The following is a 22224-nucleotide window of genomic DNA, read 5'->3' as shown; positions in this document are numbered from 1 at the left end:
CTGGTGTGAACTCCCAGGGCTGTAGTCAGGCCACAGGCTCCAGGATGGGAGCAATACAGGTTAGTAAACGCGTGGACTCCACTGACTTCTGTCCCTCTGGCTTCCTACCCTCTCTGCTCCATCCGCGCACCATCCTCAAGTCCCTTGGGGCAGTGGGGAGGCGATGCGCAGGAGACCCCTCTGTGTCTCCCACATCGGTCTAGGTCTGCCACGGCTCTCGGCTACTGTTTTCTTTGCAACAAGCCCGAAAGGCTCAGCATTTCCATTTCATAGAGGAGGGAACTGAGGCTCCAGGAGTGTAAGGCCATAGCGCGGGAAGCAGCCGAGCATCAGCCATAAACTCTTTGGGGCTCTGGTGACGCCGAAGCCACTTTCGTGGGGCGCGTTGTCAGGGCGCGCGGGGAAAGCGGAGGGTAAATATTTGGGGCTGTAACCCAGACTCCGGCGACTCCGCGTCACTGCGGTTCCGTGGCGGGCGCGTGGCGAGGGAGGTGCCTGGGGGACCGGGGCGTCCCGGCGCGGCGGCGGGGACTGACCTGGCAGCCCGGCTCCCGCGGCCCCGCCCCGCTCCGCCCCCGCCCGCGGCTATAAGACCTCGGGCGGGCGGGCGGCGGCGGCCGGGGAAAGAGCGGGCGTGCGGGCCGTACAGGCAGAGAGCGCGGCCCGGCAAGGGGACAGGCAGAGCCATAGCGCCGCCGGAAGACTGGAAAGGCGGCCTCAGCGCGAGCATCCGCACGATCCCTGCGCCCAGACTTAGCAGGAGCCCTCAACGCGCGCCGGGCAGAGCTCGCCCATGAAGCCGCCCGCCACGCAGGGCAGCCCCGCGGCCGCCGCGGCCGCAGGTGAGTGGGGGTCCCCTTAAAGCCCGGGCTTTGCAGGTGGGGGGCGGAAGACGAGGACCTTGCGTCGTTCCTTTACACCCCTCCCCCAACCTCACCGGCGGGACCCTGGCCCTGGGGCGGGTCCAGCCTCCCTCCCCATGCGGGGCTGGGGATCCGAGCCCGACACGTCACGGGCGCATCCTGACTCAGTGATCCCACGGCCAGCAGGTTCACACGCGCCCCCAGGGGAGCGAGCGCGGGGACAGGTCCCCGACCGCGCGTGGGAGAGTTCTGTTGTACCGATTAGCTGCGTGATCTTTGGGCTGCAACTTCCCCCGGCTGAGGCTCAGTTTCCTTGTCTCTAAAATGGACTTGATAGTAGAGCGCACTTCAGGGGGTGGTGGAAAGTATAAGAGATGACAGCAAGCAGCGGGGAGTGTCGGCGTGGCTGTCCCTGGGCAAGCGTGCAGCGAATGTTAATTAGCGCCCGTCGGGAACGGCGGCCGCCGCTGCAGGGCGGGGGATGGGACTGCCTCCCCGCCCCGCCCTCACCCAGCCGGCCGCCCCCTGCCCCCAGCCCCAGCCTTGGATTCGGCGGCCGCCGGGGACCTGACCGACGCGCTGTGCGAGTTTGATGCGGTGCTGGCCGACTTCGCGTCGCCCTTCCACGAGCGCCACTTCCACTACGAGGAGCATCTGGAGCGCATGAAGCGGCGCAGCAGCGCCAGCGTTAGCGACAGCAGCGGCTTCAGCGACTCCGAGAGTAAGTGGGGCCCCGCGGGGGAAGGTGCGGAAGCCATGGGGATCCCCGTACCCGGCCCACCGTGGAGCACCCTGGGCTCGGGGCTCAGTTTGCTTGCTGGAAACCGAGGGCTGGGGCCCGGCTTTAGCAGAACCTCTCTAGGACCCCGGAGAGCAGTATCCAGAGCTGCAGGCCCTGCGGGGACAAGACTCCTGAGGGTGGTCACAGGAAGGCTCTTGGAAGGCCGGCCGATCTACCTGCCGCCTGCAGGTATCAGGAGGCAGGAGGGTCTAAGAAACTTGCCGAACTCAGCCACGCAGGACCCCTGAGACCCCAGCCAGGCCTTCCCAGGGCATCCTCTCCTCCTCCCCTTTCCCCTTCTTGCCCCTCTCAGCTGTAACTTCAGAGGAGGTGGAGCAAGCGCCCCAGGAGTAGGGTCAGGGGAGACATGGGAAGGCACAAGATAGAAATATTTGTGAAACTAGGAAAGACTTCACAAGCTGCCGTTTTGGGGATTTTTGAACCGACTTCTTGCACCTTCTTACCGCGCTGTGCTCCCAAACTTGTTGCTACACTGCCTGCAGTTTTGAAAGAATCTCTGGCACTGCTGAGCTCAAGTATTTAGGAAGTGTCCCTCATCCTTCAGGCGGGTCCATCATGTGGACTGCTGGCTCTGACACCCCCCCCAACCCGCACCAACCATGGAGGCTGGGCCAGAGTGCAGATGGGCCCAGAGCTGCGTCCTGGTGACTTCTTCTAGAGGAAACTCCCCCAGGGTCTCTCGGTCCCAAATAACCTCATTAAGAAGAGAGAACGCATCTTCCAGGAACTCAAATGCCCTGTAAGGATTATGGATACCTGTTTAGGTGACAAACAGCAAATGTGGTGACTTTTCAATGTTATGTGACAGTTGGTTTTCTAAACCTAGATTATTTTTTTTTTCAAAGTGAATTTTAAACCCTTCTGGATTGTTCTTTGAGACTTCACTCCCTAAATGAGTTACAAGCATGAATGTCACTCTCTTTTGCTGCCTTGACTCTGGGGAGTGAAAGCAATGACCTTTCCTTTTGATTCTCTTCTTTTGAAATCTGAAGCTCCCCCTGGTTACAGGGCAAAGATACAGCCCTAGACTTACACATGAGCTGTCCTCCTGAAAAGGATAAAGGTCACTTGCCACCCAGTTCAGGGTTTGAGTTGGAAACTTGGGTTTCAGCTTGACTTTCCGTGCCAGCCCTGCCCAAGAGTTAGACCTAACTGCAGCTTTTGAGGTGAAAGGGGATGGAATTGTATCCTGTTAATTTTCTGTTTTGTAGTTTTGGACTTTGTTGCTAATGACCAGACTGCTCATTTCCAATTTCAAAGAGAAGTCTGAAACTTTTGAAATTTGTCTCCCTTCCTGTCGCCAAACTTAAATATGTCTCCTTCTACTTGGGCGTGAGGCAAGCTATTCATCAAGCACAAATTCTCTGCCCCGTGGGAAAGAAGGCTGGCACGGACTGTCCAGCACGGCTCTCTTGCAAAGAACAGCTCCTTTCTAAACCACAGCTGCATTTGGCTGGACTATGGGCTGAGCTCGCCCATTCATGGGTGATTGCAACTCCCTCTGGGTAGGATTTCAGCTCTGGGATCTGTTTTCAGAGGCCTCAAAGAGAAGGCACTCGAAACACATTTTAAACAGTTTTGCGGGGGAGATATTTGGAACAGTCTGTAGTTTTTCTTCGGGTATGTGGGTGGACTTTGCTTTCTGCTTTGGTTGTTAACTGTTAAACTAACCCTTAGTTTTGGTGGTTTAGAGGAGTAATCGGGAGGGTATAAAGAAGACTTAGATGACATTAGACTTGGCTATAAATGTGTAGTTTGTCCCCCACCAGACTGGCTAGAAATAATCTTGGCAGAAGCAGTGTGCGTCTAAACAGTAATTTCTTAAGGACGCATAATATGTGTATCTTAATTGCTGCCAAGAACGGATCGCAGACATTTGTTATACTCATTTGTCTGTTTAATGCTCTTCTGGAAGAGAAACATTTGAGAGAGGTAGACCCTCCTGAAATTCAGCCCAGTGAGAGGGAGACACAGCAGGATGATGATGTCAAGAGAAGCCCTCTGTTGCCAAGTCCCCACTGTGGTTACTCTTATTATATATTCACTTTTACTCTTAGTGATTTCTTTGCTGTGTGTTAAATGTGTTACCTCAGATGATCTCCATTGCATTCCAATAAGGTGGGCACCACTGTCTACATTTTTCTGATGAAGTGGTGGAACCACTTGGGCTCTCTCTCTCCAAGGCCTGGCTCTGTCACTGTGGATGGTTGGGTGGTAAGAGAACCAGGTCCTCTAGGACAGACCTGAAGCCCCAGTGGACTGGGATCACGTGGCTCTTTATCCCTGCTGGTTGTGTTTGAAAGTGTTTCGTCAAGGCAGTGGTCATGTGGCTGGGGCGGTAGTCACGTGGCTGGTTCGGTGGCGCCCAGGTTGAGCTCTGTCAGGGCCCTGCATGAGAAGTGGGCTTCAGTTTCTGTAGCTGTAACATCAAAAGGATGCTATTTCGTGGTGCTGTCTGAAACATCCGTAAGCTCATGATTAGGAAGAAAATATTTGCTGTTTGATGCTTGTAAGAAAACAATAAAATGCACATACCATGCTATGTCACACAGATCGGACACATTTGAGTCCATGTCTTGCATGAAGATGTTACGTATGGAGCTCTAAACCATTGGTACCTTGGTAAAATAGGCATTCCTTCTTCCGCTAGAGCAGGAAGTTACTTAAGACAGAAGGACAGATATTTAATAAGGAAATACTCCTTCTTGTTCCCATTTGAAAAGAGTCTTCCTGAGATATGAAAAGAACCAAAATAACAGTGGCAAGATAACGTCACATTAGAGGAGGCATCCAAATAGGGGTTGATGAAAATAGTTCCTTTTGCTCCTTTCTCTACCCTTGAGTTCCAACAGGTAACACCAGGCACTTTAGTGAGAGCAGTTTCAACTTCAGCAGTAAAAGGGCAGTGTAGTTAGGAGCTGGGCCACAGAGGGCCCTCCTCGGAGCTGCTTCAGGAATTGTGAACCTCTTTGGATTGAACTTATTTTGAAAAACATGTTGTTTTATCTAAAACTAAATTTTATCATATACTAAATTTTAACCAGTGTGTTAATTTATGTTTCCACTGCTTGAATTTGTAAGAAGTTTTTAGTATTAACTGGAACTTTAAAAGGTGATGTGAGCTTCTATCTTTGATGGATTGGAGCCTCACATTCCTTTTTCCTTTGAAGGGGGAAGTGTTTTGCTACTTTATAGAAAAGGTCTGATGTCTGATCTGTTTCCTGGGGCTATTACGATATTGTAGGGCCATTGCTGGGAATGAGGACTTGGCTTCTTGAGTGTGTGCAAGACCTAGAAGATCTAGGGGGAGAATATAGCTCAGTGGCAGAGCACATGCTTAGCATGCATGAGGTCCTGGGTTCAATCCCCAGTATCTCCATTAAAAAAAAAAGTTGGAGGACCTAGAACATGTGTATATCTTTGTCTAGACTATTCTAGCTTGTCCCTGGGAGAGGGGACCTTCTGGACCCTGGAGGGGCAAGCATGACAGGTAGCATGTTGGCTGTTCTGGCAGGAGCCACTGAGACCAGACCCTGAGCTTGTTCAAGCTATGAGAGTAGGAGGAGTCAGGAGCCCTCAGGTTGTCCTGGGATGGTGTTAGGAATTCCAGGCAGGTGAATAGTGTCACTGGTGAACACCTGGAGGGGTATCTAGAAGCTCTGAGCAGTCCCAGAAGGGAATGCTGGGCAATAGTGGTAAAACTGAGAAACGTTTGCTTATTGCTTATTTGAGAAGATTCAGCCCTTACCCTGACCCCCTCCCTGTACCATTCCCTGTGGCAAAAGAGAAACAGGTCCAAGGCTGCTTCTCAGTTAATTACTATGGTTTGCTGGCCCGAAACGTGTGGGATTGTTCTATATTTACAGGAGCCCTGGCCAAGGGTTACTGTCTGTGGTTTTACTTCCCTCTGGAGTAGCACGTGCTGGTGCTGACCCCAAATTACCTTTCTCCCCGCCCCCAAACGAAAAAAGCATGTCTACCTTTTAAACAAGCCTCTGTCTTTTTGCAGCTGAGTTCCCCAAGCTCTGTGGGTGCTTCTACAGTTAGATGTTTGCATATTTAATAGGCTTATGGTTCTCTGACAGTGTTTTAGAAAACTTGGTCCCTGAATTTGAGGTTCCTGGCTTCAGTGCACTCAGCTGACTTACCAATGATGTTTCTTTCTAACGGGGCTTTAGAGCGGGTAGAAGTAGCCGTTGTAAGGCCCTAAAATATCTAGTCCTGCCACCTGCTAAGGTTCCCCCAAATCAGCACTGTTTTGTGTCCCTTGAGCTCCTATTAATAGCAGCACCTGATACTGGGTGGAGCAGCGATGCATTAACATGCTATCAGCCAGCGACACATTGCTGTCACTTATCAGACTAACTGGCTGTTATTTGGCAAGAAATAGAGTTCCAGGGGAGTGAAAAGAGCAAGGAGTAGCCGGCTCTGCTTGCCCTTTTAATTTACACCTAGCAGGGAAGCTTGTTCGTTGTTAAGTCCATGGCATGAAATTTTATTGGATAAAAGGTGAAGAGTGATCTGGACCCGAGGGACTTCTGTGTTGGAGGTTCCTTCTAGGGCACCTCTGAAGATAAATTTCCTCTTCAGAATTTTGGTGCTATCTGAAGAAGAGGAGAAAGCCAGGGTCTAGAATCTTGTCCTGTTATTCTAAGCGGTGGCCTTTCTTCTCGTGAGCATGTCTTCCTCCATTTTGTTGGGAAAAAAGAATATCGTAAAAACCACAGGTATCACATGGAGCGCCCGGGAGACTTGTTCCCCTTTTGCAAAAACAGAAACCAAGGCTCAGAGATGAAGTGACCTGCATGGGGTCGCACAGCTGTCACATGGCCTCGGTGCCACATATCTCTATGGTGGCAGCTTCTGTGGGGCTCTTGAGGTTGTCCTGGTCACACTGCGTGTGTGGGTGTGTTTCACCCACGCCAAGGGATGAGTACATATGTACATAAAATTGCTGGAGAGCTGGGGCAGAACAGAGATGAAGTCCAAAGCCAGGGCGAGGGCCTGTGGTGGGACAGGTGAGGCGGAGTGAAGTGTGGCGGTGAAACTGGCCCTCAGGACGGATTGCTTCTGGGAGATAGAGACCAGGGGCGTGGCCGGTGGGATGTGGGCCAGCGAGTCCCGGGTTCAGCACTCTGGGCCACGGACGGGGGTGATGCTCTCGGGTGTCCTTCAGAGTCAGAGATAACGTTCCAGAGGTCTCGGACTCCTTCCTTCTGGCTCACGAGTCTGGGCTCACGGCCTGCCTCCCCAGGGCCCTCTGTGGTTTCCCTGCCCCTCAGTCTTACCTCGTTTTACCCCCACCAAGTCTCTCAGGTTCTGTTTATGGGGGTTCTCCTGCCTCGTGGGCACTGTGTATGCAAGGAAAGGCCTTGCCTTGAGAAAACCCAGGCCGCTCTAGAGGGAGCTCAGCTGACAAGCAAGCAGATGGGCTTCCCAAGTTGACTTCCACTGAGATCAAGTGTCCTGAGAAATATTAACAGAGGTGCCACCAAAAGAGTGTCCCATGGGCAAGTAAACCAGGGAAGTGGGGCAAAGTTGGTTTCTCTATTACAAGATGTCTCAGGCACGTTAAGGTGGGATTACATCAGAGGACTCTCCAGTGACCCCTGGTGTTTCTCAGAGTTTGTCGATCACACAGTTCTTCTCAAAGGATCAGGATTCTGGGAAGTATTAATTTTTAGGGAGGTGTTTCAGATCTCAGTGGGCGTTCATCGTCAGTGTCCTGAGAAATGATTGTGGTCCTTCTAGGTGACCTGGGATGGACCTCTGCAGGAAGAGTAGATTTTGACAGTTCGGCATGGCTGTAAAACTGGATGAGATGGGTGTGTCAGCCAGGATGGCGCTGGGGTCAGCTGGTCAGGAGAGGCTGGGAGGAAAGATGAGGAGCTGGAGAACGCGGGGCTGTCTTTAGGGATGAAGATGAATTCTCTTGGGACCAGAAACCTCCACTTCTGAAAGCCCTTTTATTCTGGGCATGTCGCTTGTAACTTAGTCCTGTTCATTTTGCATTAAGGGGACCAAAGAAAGATGATTTTGCCTCCTTCTGAGATGGAGGTGAGTGGATAAAACTGAGAGAATATTAAGGAAGATGGGGAGGCTGGCCAGGCCCTGAAGATTCAGCTGCCCTCACTCACCTGAACAGCCTTTCCAGAGCTCACCTCTGCTACAACCGTGCCTGGCTTTGTGTTTTGTTTTCACCAGGAAGGCTGCTCCTTTGTGACCTCAGAGGCCACATCCTGCTTCCGCCACCTGCTCTGCCTTTGAGCCTTTTGAGTTGGTGCAGCTCAGCCAGCAGCTCCTTTCTGTGTCACAGCCACACAGCTGGGTTGGCCATGGTTGGGTTTCCTCCCCCGTGGCAGGCCTTAGAACAATAGGACCTGAGAACTTCAGAGCTGGAAGGGACTTTGAGGATGATTTAGTTCACCTTCCCATTTTATGGATGGGTAAGCTGAGGCCGAGAGCTACTATCTTGCTCACCAGCACTTGAATGAATACTTAGTAGCTGAACTGTTTTCCCTGACTCCCAGCTCAGCCCTGCTTCTAGGACCTTGCCTGGCTGTTGCTCTGATTTTGGGGGGTTTGACAATGGAGCCACCAAATTACTCAAAGTAACTGTAATAGACAACTTCCGGGAGAAGAAATCTTTATCTCTGACTCTCTAGCTTACCCCCAGAGTGTAGGCTTTCAGGAAAACCATGACAAAGACTCACGAACAGGCAGGGAGATTATTAAGTCATGGGATCTAACCTTGTCTTTGTATTTTAAAGGATTCAGAGGCAGAAGAGACATTTTTCAGGAAAGATGGTTCCTTACATCCCAAACCCCATAACAACCTTTCCCCGCTCCGACCCTTATCCAGCAGGCACTGGCTTAGCTGTCAGTTAGACACCTGGGCAGTGGGTGCTGGTGTGTCAGCAGGGAAGCTGGTCTGGTCGTGATGATTCTCTCACTCCCTTCTTTTTTTAGGGAAGCAAGGGCCTTTGGAGTGCCTGATTGGAGATACACGCTCACATACATACACAGGCACACTCTCCTGCCTCAAATCATGTTGGGGCATAAATATAAAATCTGGAAATCAACCCGTTTTCTTTATCACTTTGCTCCATTTGGAGATAAACCGTTGGTTATCAATAGACTGTAAGACCGAACACCATTTCTAGTGAGTTCTGTTTTCTTTCTTAAAAGGTGCTGATTCGCTTTATAGGAACAGCTTCAGCTTCAGTGATGAAAAACTGAACTCTCCAACAGACAGCACTCCCTCTCCGCTCTCTCCCACCGTCCCTCCCCGGAAAGGTGAGTTCATTACTTGGAATGTGACTTCTTCTGCTTCCTTACTCCCTCCCTCTCCTCAGTCTCTTCCCTCTTCCCTTTCCTCCTTAAACAATCTCTCCCAAAGGGTAAAAACAAACAGAGAAGGCTAATTTCTTAGTACAGTCCAGCGTGGAGTGGATTTTTGTTATTTCTCAGGTTTTTGATCAGTGCAAAAGTGAAATCTGATCGCTGGGGGCCAGGAAATCAAATTCACAGGGAGGAAGACAACGTGCAGACTCCGGACCCTGCTTTCTCTCCTGTGCTGTCATAAAGGCTGTGCCAAATGACAGTGCCCTCCTAGACTCGTTGGTTCTAGAATGTAAAACTCAGCAGTTAGCCTTTGCAGAAAGTTGGGTTCTTTTTGTTGCATTAACTCTTTAACTAATGCTTTCCGATGACCAATGTGGCAATGAAATGGAGTCATCATTGTGAAACAAGAGATGATCTAACATCATTGAAAATAGCAGCTCCGGCCTGCCTCTACTGTGATATTAATAGACCTCAAGAGTTTTTAAAGATGCATGAGCAAGTTCTTATATTTTGGAACTAGGGAAATGTCTCCAGCCAGAGAGCTGAATGTTCTGTTATACTGGACAAGCGCCCTTTTAAAAACAAAAGGAGTTTTTTTTTTTTTCCCATAGGAAACCTTATACTTGCTGAAAATAGTTGCAGAAAGCAATAAAAGTGGAACCCAGTTCAAAAGAAATATGAAGATTCCATCATTTTCTCCCTCTGGCATTAGGGCAGAGTCCTCCCCCTTTTTTCAAAAGAGACATTTAAAAATTCTCCTCTCAATATAGCAGTGTAAGCAGTCACTGAGGACTTTGCCATGGTCCAGCCCTCCATCTGTAATGGGGCTATTGAATTGAGAGAGACAAAACAGTCTAGAAAGTGGCTTAAAATGTGCCCAGATTTGCTACCTGATCCTCAAGACGTAGGAATTAAAGAGAAGGGGAAAAAAAGGTTTAGTGGCAAACTGACTTTAAAATCTAAGAACAGTGAGCTATTTGTAGCCAGCCAAGGTTAATTAACAAAAATATGCAGTAATGCATTCAGAGAGGGCATGAGTGATAAACTCTAGAGAAAAAAAGTAAAGATATACAGAAAAAAGTACACATCTCAAGATATAGAGCGAACAAAATCATGATGATTTACTACCCTGTGCTGGCATCTGGGTGGGATGAGGCCGTCCTGACCCAGAAAACTCATGTCGTCTTCCGCGTGCCATCTTGATGAGGAACAGTGATGCTTAGTTCATTCCATACTGGAGGGATCACGAAGGTGGAGTATTTATTGCCCTAGAGTGACAGCTGGAACAAGATTGTATCAGAGGGGAAGTTTCGCGGGATTTACAGAATCTGAGTGTCCACACAGTGCGGTGCTTGCTGAAGACATTTGACTGAGAACTCTGATCCAACATGATCAAAAAATTAAAACTTTTAATCTTCCTTCCATGAAGGGAGAGACTTTTTCCAGGTTGCTGGGGTAGCCGTGGGGTGTGGGGCGTGATGAGCTGCAAACACCAGAAAGAAACATTTATGCTAAGCTTCAGTGTAAGTTTCTGAGTTGACTATAAGTAGACCTTGGAGTGGCCGCTTAGGGTTGGTACAGGGCACTCTTTCTTAAAGTCTCTGAAGACAGAGATATGCAAACTGGGGCCACATAATCCTGGAAAAGTCAGAATCTTCAGCTGTCTCTGATATGGAAACTGAACCCCAACCCTTGTTTTTTTCAGCCAAACTGGGAGACACGAAGGAGCTTGAAGACTTTATTGCTGATCTTGACAGAACATTAGCAAGTGAGTACATGCCTGGGATTAAAAAAAAAAAAATTAAACAGAAAAACAACCGGCCCCTCTGATAAAGTACTATAATGTTTACCAGCTTGCCTGGGGCAGGAACTTACATCATGAGGCTTCTTTAGGGTCAGAAACAGGACCCTAGTGGCTCAGAAACAAATTCTGGGGATTGGCTTGCGTTGAAGGAGACTGCGTGCCTTGCCAATCATGAGAACTGGCCACCAGCAAACAATGGCATTTTGTTTGAGAAATGGAGAGAAAAGTAGTAGTTAAAGCAAGACTGGAGCCTTACCAGCCTGGTGGCCTGCCAGGCTTTTTTAGAGAAGAACTCATCAGCTTCTTGACCACCAAGCATTATGCTGACAAGTCAGAGGTTCCATCCCAGGGGCCAGGGAAAATTTCACAGGTTAGATCTGGTGGTTTGGTGAGGTCTGACTTGCAGAGGGTTGGGTCCCCAAGGAGAGAATTGGCTTGGGGAGATGCTGTAACCAAAGACCCACACCAGTTACTGAAAGACTTGGATTAAGTACACAGTGCCTTGTTTCTTGTTTGGCAATTACACTAATGGCCCCCCCATGTTCTGTGACCCAAAAATCGGGGAACTGAAGTGATTAGATCATAACTGCCATGGCGGTGCCTTAAAGAAGGGACCCTGAGAAACAATCCACACACTCTGTTTCTGAAGGACAGGATTGCGAGAGCCACAAGGACCCGGTAGAGCTTCCAGGATAAAAGTTTCAGCAACTCTACCCTTGGGGGAGCCTTGTTTAGTTACAGAGCAGCCTTGGAGAATTTCATTCCAGCCCCGTAATTTTTCAATGAAAGCGTTGGTTTTCTGTAAGAAGTATTTTATGCTATACTCTGTTAAACAGCTGGGTAGAATCTGGAAAAAAAAGAAAAAAAAAAAAAGATCCAAAACTGGTTATTTGGAAAGAACTCTGTTCTTAAACACTGGTTCAGGCAGACCTAACTATTAGGTGGAAAGTTCTTGCATATTCTCTGTTTACTTGAAGGTTTTATTACCCATTTTCTCATGTGCTGTACGGTCCTACATCAGAAGACCAAGGCCTGGTTTGACAGAGATGATTGTAATTGCAACACAACTTGTGTCAGACCCATGTGACGTGCCCGTCCACTTCATGGAAATTGCAGCTGGCTGCCCAGTCATACCAGTTAATCAGACGTGTATTACGTGGGAAGCCTGCCATTAAGTTTGGTGCTTTGATGCCTGTCTGAGGGGTGTGATCTGGGTAAGCACAGGAGTTGTAAACTTTTGTGAGCAGATCACCTTTTCTGTCTCTCATTACAGGTATGTGAAATGAGACGTTCTGGGTCCTTTCATCATAAGGGAGAAGCTGCAGAGATCTCTGAGGACCTGATACAATCAGCTACAGAATTTGCTGCTGGAGGGGACAGAGATGCCGCTCACCTACCCCCAGGCCATTCTCAGGCTTAAACACCTTTGGGCTCATCTCTGGGCAAGTTAGAAACTGCCTTTGTTTACCTGCTTGCAGCGTATTAGAACAGACGATTCCTGCTAATATTGTATTTTCTCTTAAAACATAGCTTTTCTGTAATTTAAAATGCTTTTATGAAAATATTTGTAATTAATTATATATAGTTGGAAACAGTAATATGCTTTTCCCATTATAATATATTTTTGTATGCAAATAAAGTTTGAACTGGAGTCTGTCTTTTGTGAGTTTTCCTTTTTCCTCTTTATTTCTTTCAATATATTTTCCATTCAAATAGTATTCAAGTGGAAATAACATGCTTTTTGACCTCTAATAAGGACCTTGAGTGCTGCTGCATCGCACCAGGCAAAAGGATGGTAAATGTTAAGTGTTACTTTGAAGCTCATTTAGGGCCTTAAAGGGAAATGCTGGCGTATGACTGATGGGAAATTCTGGTTTGAGGATTGTGGTTTTGATGGAAGTTGAGTTTCTCTTCTATCTCTGTTCTCTTAGCATCTTTTTTAGGTATCTTGGGCTCTTTCCTTCAATTAAGGGAAATACTAGGTGTACTCAGAATCCAGGGAAAGTTGGGGCAGCTGGAGGACTTAAACATGATGGTGCTAAGATCTGTGTGCTGAGGAAGGTTTGATGGCACTGGCCGGGATGCTAGTGTTCTGGTGGCTTCAGTGGAGCCAGAAGGTCCAGAGGCAATGTCTCCCATAGGTGGGCTTCGCTTGTGGAAGCCAATGACCCCACCCCCTACCTCCACCACCTACATTTTGTGGAGGATGTGGAGGGCATAGAAACAGGAAAGTCCATAATTTTCTTTTCTTTTTAAAAATTTCTTTCTATTCTTTTTTTTTTCCCTTTCATTTAAAAAATTTTATTACTTTGTTGGTGTTGTTTGTGGTTTTTTGGAGGTGGGGGTAATTAGGTTTGTTTGTTAGTTTATTATTTTTTAATGGAGGTACTGGGGACTGAACCCACGACCTCATGCATACTAAGCACTGAGCCCTACCACTGAACTGTCCCCTCTCCTCTTCTTTGTAATTTTCTTATCTATACTTCTCTATCCTTAAAACCTCTGAAATAGCCAGGCACTACTTTGATCGTCAGAATCAAGTCATACAAAAACTCTAATCCTTATGTTCCTATAGAACACAAAGTTAAAACATATCTACTCAGGATTTTAAGTATATCTTGAAAAGCTACCAACTAATTTGATCTGTTTCTTAGGGTGTTGGGAAACTAAACTGGTCTTTTTAAAAAAGTGTTTTTCTTATTTCTTTATTGAGATGTAATTCACATACCCAAACATTCATCCTTCTAAAGTGTACAATTCAGTGGGGTCTGTAGTATGTATATTTCAAAGAGTTGTATGACCATCACTAATTCTCTGACTATGGATTTGTCTATTTTGGATATTTCATATAAATGGAATCATACCATGTGTGGTCTTTTATGTTTGGCTTCTTTTTTTCAAGGTTCATCCATGTAGGGTTTTTTTTTTTTCACTGGGACACCAGTGGCTGTTCATTGTCACTATAATTTTTATTACTAGTCTCCAGGAATTGGGGTTCTACCTGCATCTGGCAGCTCTTTCTTTATGGTCTCCTGGAACCTGGACTCCCAAAGTCAGATGTGCAGGGTATGTAGCTTTGTGGCCTGATGTGAGGATAAGGTCAGTGGTTTGGGGACAAAAAGTAGATTCTTTGAGAAAAATATTGAGGGAGGGTAGTTTGTGCTCTAACCTCTGTTGGATGAGTAACCAGGGACCAGAAGGCTGTGGGCTGAATCACAGCTTGGGGTTCAGGGAACTTTGAAAACAGTGTTTTCGGCGTTTCCCAAGATGCATTTCAAGGACCACATTCCTAAGATGTTTTGAGGAAAAGGTATTAAGGTTGTATGTACTTTAAAAGTGATGCATGTACCTCAGAGATTTATTACGCACCTTAGTACATAAATTACTTAGGGTTCAGTCTAGGTTGATGGATCAGAGAACCCCAAATATAGCGGTTTAAATAAGATGGAAATTTCTTTCTTGCTAACAGCCCAGAGGTGAACAGTACAGGGCTGAGTGAATGGCTCTCTGGTCCAAAGTGGCTGCTCCTGCTCTTGTCATCACATTTACATTCCAGCCAGCACAAAGGAGAAAAGGCAAGTCAAGCACAGGCTTCTTTCTCTCAATGATAGGAATAGAGGGGCCACAAATCACTTCTGCTCATGTTCTCTTGTCCAGATCTTAGTCTGTTGGCCATTCTCAGCTGCAAGGGAGGCTGGGGAAAAAAGCCTCTTGCTGGGCAGATAAGTGCTCAGCTAAAAACTGAGAATTCTATTACTAATGAAAGACAAAATTAGAATTGGAGGACAGCTAGTCATCTCTGCCACAGAATGTTGAAGGCTTTGAGAAATCCTGCAGCCAAAAAATCTGTTTTGTCTTTTTCTTGAAAAGCTATCAATAATCCACAACATACTAGTGTTCCTTGGAATGCACCTTAACAAATGCCATTGTAGGTAATCTCGCTCCAGCGAGGTCTATTGATTTCCACCTTCTGCAAGACCTGACTGCCCACAGCACAGCCTTTGCAAACTGCTTGATTGTCCCGAGCAGCGTGTCAGCCAGTGGGCTTTTCTGGGACAGAACAAGACCAGATTTCTGAGCATGTGGAGCTGGTCAGATGTGACTAGCATGTTGTAGAGTCTGGGAATTTTCTGTTCTAACTTCGGGGAGGGATAGCTAAAATAAAACAAAACAAAAAAATATGACACACACCCAAAGGGAGAGGACTAAGTGTCTGCTCAAATATTCACACACCAGCCAGCCTCTGGGATGGGACAGAGACACCGATGGCATGTCTTCTTGGGAAATTAGAGCTGAGGCCAGCTGTACAGCACTTCTGCCCCACGTGTGAGAAGGCACGTCTGAGCTGAGAGGCAGTAGGTGGTGATGGGTGGTCTACTGACAGCCTCGACAACCAGTCGATGTTGGGGCCCCCCAGGAGGTTCCTCCACAGAAATATCCCCCTGGGGTGGGAGGGGTGGGGAAAGGGGCTTTCAAACTCTACCAGGTTCAAATTCCACCTTCACTCTGTATCTGGGTGATTTCAGGCACAGATGTTCTGTTTCCTCATTTAAAAAACAGATACATGAGTCCTTATCTCCTGGGGTCGTTGTGAGGACCGGATGTAAAAGTTGTAAAGCGTCGAGCACTCTTCCTCCCCCTCTTCTTCCTCACAAGACAAGGACGTGGGGCTCCTGTACCCAAGTCAAACTTAAGCACAGGGGGAAGGGAAGAGCTCAGTGGTGGAGTGCATGCTTAGCATGCATGAGGTCCTGGGTTCAATCCCCAGTACCTCCTGTAAAAATAAAAAATAAGTAAATAAACCTAATTACTTCCCCCTAGAAAACAAACAAAAAAACCCCCCAAAATATATATATAAAAATTAAACATCACCTACAGTGGTCACAGAGGCAGCTCCAACCCCACTGTTCCTCGTCTGATAGAAGAAAGCTAGCAAATCTGGTCTGAAGGGCCCAGAGGTAGTGAGGCAGGGACAGAACCCAGGACAAAGGGTCAGGGGATGGGCTTCAAGCCTCAGCCCTGCCAGTGACGGACCCGGCCCCTCCCTGGGGCTCAGCTTCCTCCAGGTTAAACACAGGCGGGACAAAACGTCTGCGAGTCTCTTTGGCTCCTACAGCTGAGTGGGCTTGTGTCCCCCTCAGACTTACAGCTCTTCTCTGAAGCAGATGGGATATTTTTGGCTTTTTCAGTATGCGTTTCTTCCACACCCTAATCCCAAATGTTTTCCTGTGCTAATTTATTTGGCCAAGAAGGTCTGTGGTGAGAGACACCAAACAGGAAATGGCTGTCAGAGCTGCTGTCTGCAAGTTTTTTTTTTTTTAAGGCTTTCTCCTGCCCAGTTCACCTTCCCTGAGTGGCTCGGTATTGACTTAAGGGCCAGGGTAAGTGGAAGGGGAAAGGGAAAGGGAAATATATTTTTAGAAGGGAACATTTTCTTTCAAGTTCAAAGTTCACTGAAGGGTAAGGATTATGCACAATGGCAGGATTAGGTGGCCCCTTGCCACCACAGGGCCTTTGCACACACAGTTCCCTTGGCCTGGAAAACCTTCTCTTCTCTATTTTTCTAGGTAATTCGGCTTCCTTAGCATCAAACAACTGAAAAATTGATCAAGGGCCACTACTGGTGCTGGGGGCTTATAACAGTGCTTTCCCCAGCTGCTTGTAGTTCATTGGGAGAGATGGAGTCTCTGAAGACTGAGAGACCTTTGAAGACAAAAGGAATGAATCTCAAATGATGGAACTTCAGTCACCATGACTGGCAGTAGAGGAAAGAGGAAGACTTCCCAGTCCCTCCAGGGAGACAGCTGATGCTAGGCTGACCCTGATCCTGACACGATATTTACCTTTTCTGAGAACTCAAGTGTTCTAAAGTCAGTGACATTTTCCGAGACCGACTGTGCATAGAGCATGGTGTCAGCACACCGTGTGTATGAGTGTGTGTATGCGTGCCTGTGTGTGCATATATGTGTGTGTTATGAATCAGTCAGAAGGAGGGAGACAAAGGCACAGGCCCTGGCTTAGAAGACCCGTAGGAGATGGCAGGGCCCTCAGAGGGTCTGGGGTTGAGCGGCCCACCAGCTTGGCCTGCTGGTAAGAGCTCGGTTTATCTCCCCGGGCTGGACTGGCCCTTCCTCCACTGGACTTGTCCTTGCTTGTCAACATTTCAAAACAGGATCACCTTTGTAATTGAATTTTCATGCATCACAACGGAAGGGCCCAACCCCATGTGCTCCCAGGAGGCGTGTGACCCGTGGTCCTAGGCTCAGGGCCAAAGCCTGTCCTGAACCAGAAGAGTCAGGGTTTGGTTGTGGATCTTAAGCCAAAGGAAGCCCCCGCCCAGCCAAGAACAGGTCTGGGAGGGGCAGGACCGCGGCGTGACCTCTCCCTTGTCAAGGGGACTAGAGGGTAAGCCTGGAGCTGCAGGAAGGAGCCCTGAGAAGGGGGTGGGGAGCGGCAGAGTCACCCTGCCTTCGGGAAGGAATTCTGAGTGAGGGGCCTGGCTGCTTAGGGAAATGGGAGTGTGGCGTCTGTTTCTGAGACAACTCGGGTAGCCAGAGAGGAACTGGGGAACCCGGACGAATCCTGCAGTGAAGTTTTTGGTGGGTGAGCAGACTCAAAGGAGAGGAAACTTACAAGAACACGCAGTTCAGGGTCATTCCGGAAGGAGGTTTGGCAGCGCGTCTTCCAAACAGAAGGCGGGCTGGTGTCAGATGCCCTGTCCCAGCCCTGCCCGGGACATTCTGTGTTTCCTTGGGCTGATACACAAAAAGCTCATCTAGTCAAATTGCCTCATTTTAGACACAAGAAAGCTGATGCTGGAGTTAAGTGACCAAACATTGTGTCCTTGACAAAGAAGTTTCAGGAAGGTGAAATCAGAGACGTGAATGTAACCAGGGGGAAAATGAGCTCCCCAAAGCCAAAGTATAATTAACGATTATAATCTCAAGTGATTGAGGACTGATGGAGAGATTAGCTGCATCCAAAAGGACGTTCACTTATCAACTGCTCGTGCGCAGATACGAGAAGTAGCATAAAGCCGGCAGGCAGGGGAGCCGCGGAGAACACAGACCGAGGAAAACACTTGGGAGAGAGGTCACTGTGATCTGAGGCAGCCCGCTGCACTTGGAGCTGGTCCCCAGGGAGGTCATGGAACCGGCTAGGGCCCTGACCCCGTGGGTCCCAGGACACAGGACAAAACAAAATCTGGATCCTTTTCTAATTTCTTAATCTCATTTGAGAAAGTGAAGAGATTGCTTCTCCTTGGCAGGCTGCTGAATGGAGTGTTTCAGACTGCGCACACCTGTTTGTAATCCGTGATCTGAGATACCAAAGTAACATGTTTTCCATTGTGTGAATTCTGCCTTTTCAATCCAGCCACATCCTGAGGTCCAGAATTCTTTTCACGTCGTATTAAATCCTGTTTTTTAAAGGCAAAGCTGTTCCCCTTGCCCCACCCAGGAACAAAAAGAGACAGCTGCACTAACATTATCTGAAAGGTCAGATTAGCATTTTCCCCTGATCATGAAGGCTCTGCGCTAGACAACCACTGCTTTGTCTCTTAAGATGATGGGCATCCGGCCCGTGTTCCTTTGCTTGGAGCTGAGATGTTTGTTTTCTGAGGCTGCACGATCTAAGAGAGATGTAGGGAACATGGAAACGGTCTGAGGGGAGATAGAGGGGTTGGAAAATACAAGGGCTGGGATCCCATGATACTGCTTCCCTTAAAGACTGAAAGGCAACTGGATGCTGCCACCTCTTTCCATATCACCAGGGATGGACAGGGGATGCTGGGCTAAGTTAGACACACCAAACTGGTAGTGAGTGTGCAGGATGGCTGGGGTTGGGGGTCACCTGAGGCTCTTCCATTTTTAAAGGACAGATTGTCATTCATCAGAAAGGGTGTAGGGAGGACCCCTTGTGAAGGAGGAAGGTGGGTCCTTGACCTTGTAAGGCTTTTCCTGACCGTGGCTGGTCCTCCCAGTTCTCCGGTCCTCCCTGCAGGCCTCCAGAGCAGTTCTACTTTAGGGAACTGAATTCCACTTGCCCGGCTGGGCTGTACACAGAGTTTGCAGGGCAGGAAGAAAGTGAGGACCAGGTCCAGGCACCGCCTGATGTCATCATTTCAGCTGCATCTCATCTGTGCTTTGGCATGAGGGGACTGTCACAGGAACTGCACACTTTCCAGTGCACAGTGGCCTCCGAGGTTACTCTGGGGTTTCCAAAGGCAAAGACATCCTGTTCTGAGATTTAAATGGACAAGTCTAGCATTTAAGGGGTGTGAAGCAATCTTCAAAGAGGGCTTCATAAAGTGGGATGTTTATGTGAATGAAATACTTATTGAATCCTGGCCAGAGCTTAAGGACATGCTCTGAAAGGTGTCCTCGTGGCAGGAATTCAATGCCAGTTGTTACAGCACCGTGTGCAAGGCATTTGATGCTGGCACTCTCATCACATTTTCAGGGCAGCCCCACAAGACAGGCATCATCATCCCTGGTCTGTGGACGAGGGACTGAGGCTTCGGTCCTGGCAGCATTGAGCAGTGGAGCTGGACCTCATCTAGGCTCACCTCGGTTGAGCTCATGCTCTTCCTGTCACACCAGCTGTCCCCCCGGGAAAGATCTGGGTGAGTTGGCCTCCTGCCCCTCAAAGCTCAGAGGCTGGGCTCCTTGGGACTTCGCTCAGGCAGAGATTTCAGACCCAGTGTGCGCACTGACCTTCCAGCTGATGCCTGACAATCTCAGAACCGGTGTCAGTGTTGCCATGGTTACCATGTGACTTCCGGAGAAGAGGCGGATGAGCAAAGCTCCAGGGCTCCCCTTGCTTCCCAGGCCAGGCCCAGGGAATATGTGGGAAAGAGAAGACACAGGAATTACCCGGAGAAGTATGTAGAACCAGCTTTTTCAGGAGCCAGCAATGCAGACAGCCAGTCTGGCAGCCACCCAGCTTGGTCCCTGGGACAGCCAATTTTACTGCGGATGAAATTAATGCCAACTGAAAACCATGGCGGCCTCACTTGCCTTCCCATGGCCCTTTGTATCTCTAGCACAGCACCTGTTTCACACTTGGCTTCGGCCATCACCAGGTGTGCACAACCCATCTCCTCCACTAGCCCACGAGCTGTGTGAAGGTGTGGGTGGTGTCCCCCAGCCAGGTCCCCAGGTGCTGATCCGTGCCTGGTATGTGGTAGACCAAGGCTTGGATGAATTGACTTGGAAGGAGCTCATGGCAGAAGCAGCTAAGAGATACTTCTTGGGCCTTCTTGGTGTGACCTGCAGTTAGAACATGGCATTAATAGCTCCCAATTTTTAAACTAGCTTGGGATAGCAGGAATACAGCTGAATTATGCAAGCTGGGAGAACTGATTCAAAGCCTGCCTTTGCTGCCATGTGGATGAACTTTGGGCAAGTTATTTAATCCATTTGGGTTTCTGGCATAAAACGTGTGTCCTAAATAAGGAGAGGCTTGTGAAGAGAAAGAAATGAGGTCACACAGGTGAAAACATTTGTAAATGGAAACTACAAAGCAAATCATTTTTTGTGCTATTGAAAAAATATAATGAATAAGTCCAGTTATTATAGTAGGCCTAGCGTTTTTGTTTTGTTTTGTTTTGTTTTTTGGTTGGTGTGATCTTTTTTTTCCTTCTAACTTTATTTTTTGATTTTTTAAATTCTTATTTTTAATTGACGTGTAGTCAATTTACAATGTTAGTTTCAGGTATACAGCAAAGCAATTCAGTTATACATATACATACATATATATATATATATATATTTTTTTTCAGATTCTTTTCCATTATAGGTTGGTGTAATCTTAAACACACACACACACATACACACACTATTCTGCAATCAGCATTCAAATCAAAGTATAGAACATTTTTAGCAGCCCAGGAGTCTCTCTCGGGGCCCTTCACACCAATGAATTTCCAAAGTTTTTTTTTTTTAAAGCTGTTAGGGGTCCTTTTTATTTTTATTTTTTCTTTCATTCTCTGTCTCTCTCTCTTTTTTTTTTCCCATTAACGGAGGTACTGGGGATTGAACCCAGGCCCTTGTGCATGCCAAGCTTGCTCTCTACCGCTGAGCTATACCTGCTCCCCGCTCCAAAGGTTTTGATTGGACTTTCCCGTTCTCTAGTCTAGGGATTTTTTTCTCTGAAAAGGCTTCTTGTTTGGTCCATCTCTATAATCCCTGTTCCTTTTCTCTTGCCTTCTTCATTCTGCTTGCGCACTGAGTTTTCCTACCCAGGGAAAGTTACCCGTGACCTGGTGGATGCAAGGCCAGCCTGGGGGCCGACAGATGGTGGAGACCACCCAGACCAGAAGCTGTCCCTCTTGGAAGCTTCCTGTGACCTCTCCCCACCCTCCAGGCTAGTGCACACACATCCCTCCATCAGCACAGGTCCATGAACTCACGCCCGTCTGCCTCAGTCATTCTCTTGCCAACCTATGAACATAGACTACTTTCCTATCCATTCTGTATCCCTTGGTCCCTGGCACACTGTAGGTATTTGTGCAACCCAGCTGAGTCATAGAGTTTGGTGTAGGGCAGGGCCACAAATTTGGCTGGTGTTGAATTTGTTGCCTGCATCACTTACTAATTCTCCAAACATCACTTCAGTGGGAGACATTCCAAGGATATGCAAATATCCTATGCATATCTCCAATATGGGCATTTATTTATTAAGATTTTAAAAGAAAAATGACCAGATGCCAACAAGAAAGCCAGCAGCCAGCATTGCCCATACCAGATTGGCAGAGGTGACAACCTCAGGAACTTGCTCCATGTTTTGCTACTGAAAAGATCAACTCCCTGGAGGTGAATTTCGGTGCCAGCAGCATGAGTGGCACAAGCTACCCTCGTGTATGGAGTAGGATGAAGCAGGCCCGGTACTTCCTGGCTCTGTGCATGTTTTGCTGGCGCAGCTTAGGAGATGAGGTTTTACTGGGAGAGCTGTAGTTTCTGCACTTTCTCCATTTTTTCCTGTCCTTTGACTTAGTGTTAACACACCTGGCGGGTGTTAACTCCGGGGACTTAGTTCAGCTCCTTGTTAGGATTCCCTGGGATTGCCAATCTCCATGCTCTGTTCTCCATCCTCTTCAACCCACGGTCAACACAACCATCGGCGTCACACCTGACCACGTCACCACCTCCTGCTTAAAACCCTTCCGTGTTTTCTTAAGGACAGATGTTTAAAATAACAGCTTTATTGAGATAAAATTCACATACTAAAGAGGTCATCATGTTAAGGCGCACAATTCTGTTGTCTTTAGTGTAGTCACAGATTATGCAACCAGCACCACTGTCTAGTGCCAGACAATTGCCATCTCCCCCCCAAAAACCCTGTACCCATTAGTACTCTCTCCCCGTTGCCCGTTCTTTCCAATCCCTGGAAACCACTAGTGTACTTTTGTC

At 48.0% G+C, this 22224-nt stretch overlaps 1 protein-coding gene across 1 annotated transcript; it reads left to right on the top strand.

Annotated features, from left to right (window-relative positions):
- The first annotated feature begins 580 nt into the window (after window positions 1–580).
- Window positions 581–12464, top strand: RGCC (regulator of cell cycle). The gene is made up of 5 exons (XM_072976320.1): window positions 581–842; window positions 1399–1584; window positions 8854–8961; window positions 10715–10777; window positions 12087–12464. Exons 1-5 carry the CDS (start codon window positions 794–796, stop codon window positions 12092–12094), a joined length of 414 nt encoding a protein of 137 aa, XP_072832421.1. The 5' UTR covers window positions 581–793; the 3' UTR covers window positions 12095–12464.
- Window positions 12465–22224: the final 9760 nt, after the last annotated feature.

This window comes from Vicugna pacos, chromosome 14, assembly GCF_048564905.1.
Source record: "Vicugna pacos chromosome 14, VicPac4, whole genome shotgun sequence".
NCBI classification, from domain to species: Eukaryota; Metazoa; Chordata; class Mammalia; order Artiodactyla; family Camelidae; genus Vicugna; species Vicugna pacos.
The sequence above is the reverse complement of the archived record's forward strand: the minus strand, read 5'-3'. Positions and strand labels throughout refer to the sequence as shown.